General features: G+C 44.0%; 1 protein-coding gene across 1 annotated transcript in view; it reads left to right on the top strand.

Annotated features, from left to right (window-relative positions):
* The first annotated feature begins 236 nt into the window (after nucleotides 1-236).
* MGAT4A (alpha-1,3-mannosyl-glycoprotein 4-beta-N-acetylglucosaminyltransferase A) overlaps nucleotides 237-7,939 on the top strand; it is a 78,602-nt gene continuing 70,899 nt past the window's right edge. The window contains exons 1-2 of the mRNA XM_027896608.1: nucleotides 237-327; nucleotides 4,254-4,564. Coding sequence (XP_027752409.1) covers nucleotides 4,471-4,564 — 94 coding nt within the window. The 5' untranslated portion in view covers nucleotides 237-327; nucleotides 4,254-4,470. The remainder of the gene's footprint in view (nucleotides 328-4,253; nucleotides 4,565-7,939) is intronic.

Genomic DNA, 7,939 nt, shown 5'->3' with positions numbered 1-7,939 from the left:
CGCGCACAAATCCCCACCCCCGCTCCCGCCGCAGCTGCTGAGGAAGGCTTGCGAGACAGCGCCATTTATAGCCGCGGCCGAGGAGAGCGACGGGCTGCCCAGCCAATGAGCGGCTCCGTCCGCGGCGGCGCCCATTGGCTGCCCGCGGTGCCGGCGGGTGGGCGGGGCGGGCCGGGCGCGCTCCATGGCGCCCGGGGCGGGGGGCGGTCGCCGGGTCCGGGCGCGCCGCTGACGCGGGGGGCGGGCGGGGAAGGCAGCGAGAGCCCAGGCAGTGCCCGCACAGCCCCCGCCACCCGCGGGTCCGCCGCGCCGGAGCGCCGCGCACAGGTGAGCTCGGCAGCGGCGGTCAGCGCGCCCCGTTCTGTCTGCGCGCCCCGCGCCCCCGCGGACCGCCGGCTCGGCTCCGCCGGGTCCGGGGCGGGCGTCTGTCCGCATCCTCCGGAGCGGGAGTGCGGCGGAGGCGCTTCTCCTCTCCGCGGGTCTCTGCGGTGTCGCAGGCGGGAGGCTGGGGGCCGTCCTGCTCCGCCATCTGCCCGCCCGCACCCCTCTGCGCTCCCGTGCACCTGCGTGGCGGTGCGGGCAGCGCCGGCCGCTCCTCCCTGGGACTTGCTGCCGCCCCTTTCCTTCGCCCTCTGCCGGGGGTGCCCGTGGGGGTCTGGGGCAGAGCGGCGCTGCGCCCCCTCCCTCTCCGGCTGGGGCGCCCCGGAGAGACTCCTCTTTCCACCCTTCCTCCTCCTCCGCCCCGCTCGCCGGGATCCCGAGGGCGTTCGGCGGAGTTTGCAGTTTCCTGTGCCTCTTCCTTCCCCCCGCAGCCCCGCCGCGATGCTCCGGGCGCCGCGCAGCTCCCCGGACCGGAGCTCTCCGTCCCTCCCTCCCCTCCGTCCCCGTCTTTCTCGCCCTCTGCCGCCCGGCAGAGCTGCCGGCGCCCGGTGCCCGTCTCCCCGCCTCTGATTTTTCGCTTTCCGGACGAGATGGACACGACCGGGGCGGTGAGACACTGGGGGAGGTCCAGACCAACTCGGGACGGTTTCCAGGGAGCCAGCCGATCCCCCCTTCCCGGGTTTGGGGGCTGCGGGGTGGCGGCTGGCGGCGCTTGGCTGCGCGCCGCGGGGTGTGCTGGAGCGTGTCAGCGCGAAGAAGGTGGAAAACCCCTCGTTTAGCAAATCCCCTCCACCTTTTCCTTCTTGCCGTGTTTTACTCTCGTGCCGCTCTCCTCTGCCTTCAAGAGTAACCTTTTCCATGCAACGCTGCTGCCGTGGTAGGTGCTTTCGCGCCCTCCCGGCAGGATGGGGTCTGGCTCATCCTCTCGGAAGTCTGGCACTCTTCATGGTGCGCTCCCGCACCATCCAGCCCTTCAGCGGCTGTGTGAAGAGCCTTTGCAGGCGCACTGAAGTGCATCAGTTTTTATGGTTTGCGGTTTGGGAGTGTCTGGATACGTACAGAAACTTGCTCGTTTATTTGAGACGTGATTCAGTAGGGTGCTGCTCAGCATCCGAGAGGTGCCAGTACCTTCAGCACCCATGGCCTTCAGCATCCAACCGGGTCATTCCCTTCGGTCTGCAGTGGGAAAGGTTCAGGTTATAACGTTTCTGGCAAATTTCATAGGCTTCATCTGCCTAGTTATGCCCTATCATACCCTCATCTCAGACTGGATTACCCCTCAGTTAAATTTGTTTAGATTGTGTTGTAAATTATCGAACAAACCTAAAGTGATCACCTGGGAGTTAAATCATTTATGTGCATCTGCACATGTGTTTCTGCTGGCTTAGCTATATGCATTTTTAAAAGCTGGGACATGTCTGGTTCATGCATGGCCTTGATGTATGCAGTTTGATATAGTGAAATGCTTGAATAACCACCTAAGTACTGCTGAGCTGCTGCTGGTGCCTGTGCTAAGAGGAGTGGTTACAGCACCCAAAGAGAAGGATGAAAGCAGAATCAGCCAACTCAAACCCATGGTAATAATTATTGATTTGACATGATTTTGTGCATGTTGACTGCCGGTTTGAATCATGTTGCTACTGTTCTTTTTACTTTTGGGTTCTCTGAATTTTTTCTGACTGTATTTTTTGTGGATTCCAATAGCACAGTGAGAGGCCTTGGTTGCAACATCTCGATTTTGTTGCAGCAAATGTAAAAATGATGCTCACGTTTTTGGCAAGGCATGCGGTTGGCTTTCCTTGCATTATCAGATGATATTTCTGCTTGCCTGGTTGTCCTCTCTTGTTTGCATTTTGGACCAGCTGTCAGTTGCCCCCACGGGGATAATCCATCTAACTTGCAGCTTGGTCCTTTGTGCACACCTGAGCTGCTCCAGAGACATTGGACTGATGCTAAAATAGTGGGAAAAGTAGATTACAGTTTAGGCATCCTTGCTTCAGAGGCACTTTAAATTGTTGGTGCCATTGATCTTGTGGATATCCTAGTTGCTTATTCTAGTAGTCTGGGAATCACCTGAACTTCCTAAATTCCTGTAGAAAGTCCTTAATAAAAACCTTGGGATTTGGGATCTTTGTCTCTCCTCGCTATTAAAGTTTATCCAGACTTTAACCTTCTCACTGGGTTACTATTGCTTACCCTTCTGGCTTTTATTATGTCCATCTCCTTTTCAAAGCGCTGGTACTGATGATACTTCCTCTTATGCCATGCTCACTATGTTAGCTTTCTATGGGCGTCTTAAGTTGTCTTTATCTCTCATTGAGTTGAATTCAAGCTTCTGTTATCCTAAGGCCTTTCACAGCTCTTTCTATTCCTGCTTATTATTTTATTTCTTACTGAATTTTACCATCCACCGTGTCTGCTTCCCAGGTACTTCCACTTGTTCCTTTCCTCCCAGGTACTATGAGCTTTCAGAGTTAATGTTTAAAGCCACAGACCTATCTGTGCGTGAAGTTTCTCAGAAGAAATTATGCTGATAACATTATAGGTGAGGTAATTGTGATCCAAAAGGTAAACAATTTGTGCAACGTGGATGTTGTGACCAAGATTTGAACACAAGAGCGGGTAGTTCTGCCACTTTGTTGTTCTGTTCCGTTCTTTTTTTAATCATGCCTGTTGGCTACGTCTTGTTTTTCGAGCTCTTTGGTAAAGGTAATGTGTGCTGATACAAGCTTGGGAAGAGTAGTTCGGATTTGACTACTCTTTTCTAAATGCAGCAAGGCAAGAAAATGACAGAGATTGCTTCCAAGGAAAATTCAGAGCAAGTTATTTATTGCTGAGTAACGTAACTTGTATCAGATATAGTTTATAGTGGGGAAAAAAACTGGCAGTGCCTTGGAAGAACATTGACTGCTAATGTTTGAACTACTCTAAGAGATGATTTAATGCTTTGGAAACAATTCTCTCCCCTTCCTTTTTTTTTTTTTTTTTTTTTTTTTTTTTTTTTTTTTTTTTTTTTTTTTTTTTTTTTTTTTTTTTTTTTTTTTTTTTTTTTTTTTTTTTTTTTTTTGAGTTGGGTAATTTATTGCCCTGTATTCTTTGTCTTGCTTAGTTAGGACAGGATGATTTGGCTGTATTTGACCAGTGGAGGATTTTCTAGTCCTGGGATATGGAGCCGTCCTCAGGGATAAAACTGACCTATAGGTAACTTATAGGTTTTATCCTTGTGCCTGTGTGGTGGAGATAGAAGAGGGATATGGTCATATGGCTTTTTATGGGGCTTTTGGGTTGTTGCCAGCTGGTATAGATTGAGCAGTCACTGTATGTGTGACTGTAGTCTGTGCATTAGCTGCAGCTGAGATAGGAAAAAAAGGGATGTGGATGAATCAAATGGTCTTGCACTGAGCAGAGAAAGATGAGTGATGTGGGTTTGTAAATCTGACCTCTCAGTTTGCTAGTTCTGCTGCTGCAGTTACATGAGGCAGTTACACTGATTTCAGAGGGGTTTTGTTCAAGTAAGGACTTAGGAGTGGAACCTTGAGTTGCTGCTTTGAAAGAAGCTCTCGTTTCAGTTCATTACCTGCTGGGTGACACGTGACCTTGCTTGAGTTTGTAGTAAAATTGTAGTGTTGGTGATACGTATGCTTGTCCTTTAATGATTGAATTTATGTGGTAATACAGCTCTTCCAGACACAAGCAGTCTTAGAAAAGGGACACGTTCCTCTAACAAGTTCTGTTCTCTGAGTTGAGACTGAGTCAGTGAGAGTGAGCTGCATGTAAGACACAGCAACGAACTTGCAGTGTATTTCCATTCTTGGGGGTGCTTGGAAATATTTTTTTGGCATAACCTCTTAAGTTTCGTTTCTTTTAAACAGGACTAGAAGAATAAAGAGAAGTTTGATTGATGAGAACTACAAGAAAGCATACAACAGTTTGGAATGGATTGATTTATGATACCTCTGATATGTGAGAGCTACATTTTGTGTCGCTATTGTCCAGCTGCTCCTGGTGGACTTCAGCTGACTTCATTGCCGCCCAACAGATAGGTCCTCATCACTAATAGAACATAAACAAGTGTGATGCTGAAATGAGATGAGGCTCCGAAATGGAACTGTGGCCACCGTGTTAGTTTTCATCACGACTTTCCTCAGTTTGTCCTGGTATACTGCATGGCAAAATGGGAAAGGTAAGTAAAAAGCTCCCAAACCAAATTAACCTCCACAGGGCTGCATGGCTGTGTGCTGCTGCTGTATGACAGCAGTCTGTAAATTGCTTGTTGACTGGCTCTGCTGCAGAAGGTACTGCCTTGGTGAGGAATAAACACCTGCTAGTCTGTTCAGGAAAATTAACTTGGAGTGATCCTGATTTAAAAAGAAAAAAAAAAAGTACCTGAAAAAAACCAGATGCTGCTGTTTGAGGAATGAGTTGGTCAAGACTGAATAGTTGTGGTTTAGTTTTTTTTTTCCTAGTGTATAGTTGTTGGAAAACCATATGTTTGTTTTTGATTCATGGTTTATTTTTTATTTACCCATGTAACATATGGCCAATGGACCCGAGTAGAGAATGTTATTTTTGGTGCTGCTTTGTCTCCCCTGATGATTTAGTGATGGCAGTGGCAAACTGCCAGTCAACACCGTTGAAACACTTTTCTTGCTGTCTTTGAATGAAATTTAAAATACTTTTTGTCAGAGTATCACTTAAGAAATGAAGCAATATGAGCAAATCGACCAGGCAATGGAAAATGCATCTATTATAACCACATAAACAGTTTTATAAAATAATTAACTAACTATTGTGTGTAGTAGACTTTCACCTTTTTATGTATCTTTGATCTTACTGCACTCCATGTGAACCCTGAAAAATTAATTTTTTCTGAGGGTTGGGACTGTTTACTGAAAGTAATTTGGTTTTGTCCTTCAGTAAAGCAAATAAACTTGTTCAGCAATGTTTTCTAGAAGAAGAAAGGGTTGTTCTTTTATTTTATAAACATCTGATCTCTTGAAAAATAGTAGACTGTGTTCTTCAGAGATATTTTAAAAAAAAATTTTCAAAGTAATTTTAAAACTAATTTTGTCTTCAGTGATTGATTGTTCTTATTGTTCTGCTGAGAATATTATCTTCAGTTGAGCCTCAGGTCCAGTAAGAGGAAGCTGAGACTTTCCATGAATACTGTCTGTTGTAGCATAGCCAACTTGTAGCCCTTATTGAAGTGTAAAGGAAGCAGATGAGTTCTGTGTCATATTGAATATTTTTTTCCCATTGGGCACTTGTGGGAGAAGCAGATGCCTTGTGGTGTGATTCTGCCGTAGCAGTTGGTTGGTAGGCTACCCTCCTGAATGCAAGCAGCAGGAAAAAATGTCAGCTTCTCAAGGTTGTGGTAATATATAGATCTTTTAATTGGACAACAGAAGTGTAGACATGCCAAAGACAGACAAGAAAAGGGTATCTGAATAGCACTGTGAGTAGTATTTTCTTCATTTTGACTAATAGCAAATTCAGTAGCTACATTTTTATTAATTTCTTGCTGAAGAACCTCATAAGAATTTTGCTTTCACTTTAGCAAAGATAGGTATCTGTGAAACTCCTTGTCATGTTTTTTTTTTTTTTCTTTTTCTTTCTTACCTGATACATGCTTTACATGCCTCGGTCTCTTTTGTCAAAGCGTAACACAAGGAAAAGTCTCTGTTAAAAGAAATTAACAAAAATCTACTATTTGAGGCTCTTGTTAGTCAGACTTCTCTTTTTTTTTTACTTTTTTTTCCCATCTGAATGCTCAATGCTTCCTTAGTGTTGGTATAAAATTTCTGCATTTATCTTCTTCAGATCTTACTGTTGAGCATTAAGGTGGTAATTTGTTAAATAAAAATCAGTGTAACGTGATATCAGTAATGTGTTAATTAATCATAAATAAAAGGTACAAAACTAAAGTCTAAATCACTTGTGCTTAAGGTGTTGCTTCAAGAGAAGTTTATACATAGAACATTGTTTTTTAAATTTTGCACAGGTTGTCCAAAATCAAACCAGATTTGAGTTAATTTAGTACCACATTTTCAATGAACGCACCAATGGAAAAAATTCAGAAACTGATGATAAATATTTGTTAAGGTTTTTTGTCCAGCTTGATGTAGTTTTATGTTTATTTAGTAAACCTTGTGGTATGTATTTTAATTAATTGATAACATTTTCATTAAAAAATTTTTTGAGTGGCTCAGTTTGAAGAAAACAACAGTGCTTGCCGTTCCCATTCACTGAAGGGCTGCGGGGTGTCACATCCTTTGATTATCATATTTTGTTATTCATCACATTTAGATTGCATTTAGATTCCTGTATGTTTAAATCTTTGGATAGCAAAGTAAATCTCCAGTAGGAAAGAAAATACTGTTTACACTTTTTGAAAGAAAAGGCAACCCCTCTCAAATTGCTCAGTGATAACTGAAACAAATTTTGGTTTTTAAAGCAGAAGCATAATGCTTCTTTCTAACAACCCTACTCCAGTCTTCAAGTGATTAATTTTAATTTAGAAACTACGATCTCAGATAATTATCACCTAACGTGCAGAATCATTTGTGGAATACCAATCAAGACTGGGATTATATGATATTTTTGTAGATCATATCTTCCCCTAGTAAATATGCCTAGTTTTAGTCTATACAGAATAGGATTTAGACACTTCAAAGTGATACAGACTTTGGTACTGCTTTAAAGTGCAAAAATTTGTCTCTGCAGAACAATACTTTACAAACTTCAAGGATATGCTGAAGAGTTGCCAGGAGCTGACAGAAATACTCTGTCTGAAGTGCCATCGCTGGAAACAGTGATGGCTTTAGCTTACCCTGTGGTCTGATTATGTAAATAGCATTTCACAAGGCAGACACGATGGCTTATTATATGTGTTACTTTTAAAGGTAACTGTTTTTGAAGAAGGTTGACTGAAATATCTGTGGTCCTTTGAACGAGTCTTCAAAATTAGCCCAAGATCTTTGTCGCTTTCTGGACCTCATGCAGTGTGTTAGTAGCATTGCAGTTGTAAGGAAGCAGTACAAGCCTTGAATACACATGGGAAAGACCTCTCCTGGGGGATTCTTGAACAACAGTTGTAAGGCCTCTTTCTAGAGTTAAAAATGTACTATGATTAGCATAAGTTAAGTAGATCTTGGAAATCAAAATTACAAAATGCTGATTGCTGTGGTGTGCAGAAGGACCACTTTTAAAGGATCTGCAGTCACTTCACATTCACAGTTCAGTGTAAGATGTCCTTGAATTCCTCCTAAGACTGAACTCTCATGCAAGGAATAACTTTACGCTTAATACCATGTCTTTTAACCGAATGGTGCTTTCTGGACCTGCTCAGGGTTGTGGGTGTTCACCACCTCCTTTGTCAGCTCCAGGAAAGTGGGGTGTATTTTATCCTAAAGGCACTGCTCTTAAGAAGGTCTAACCATTGCAGATCAACTGCTGTGTACCTGTTACACTAGTCACAAAAATCACATCAAAGCTGTTGTGTGCCATGTAGAGTGTAGTCTTGAAGCTTTTTAATGTGACCATTGGTCTGAGTATGTAA

Source organism: Empidonax traillii, unplaced genomic scaffold (assembly GCF_003031625.1).
Source record: "Empidonax traillii isolate 1590-97213 ecotype Southwest subspecies unplaced genomic scaffold, ASM303162v1 scaffold503:size689781, whole genome shotgun sequence".
NCBI lineage: Eukaryota > Metazoa > Chordata > Aves > Passeriformes > Tyrannidae > Empidonax > Empidonax traillii.
This window is presented reverse-complemented; position numbering and strand designations above follow the sequence as displayed.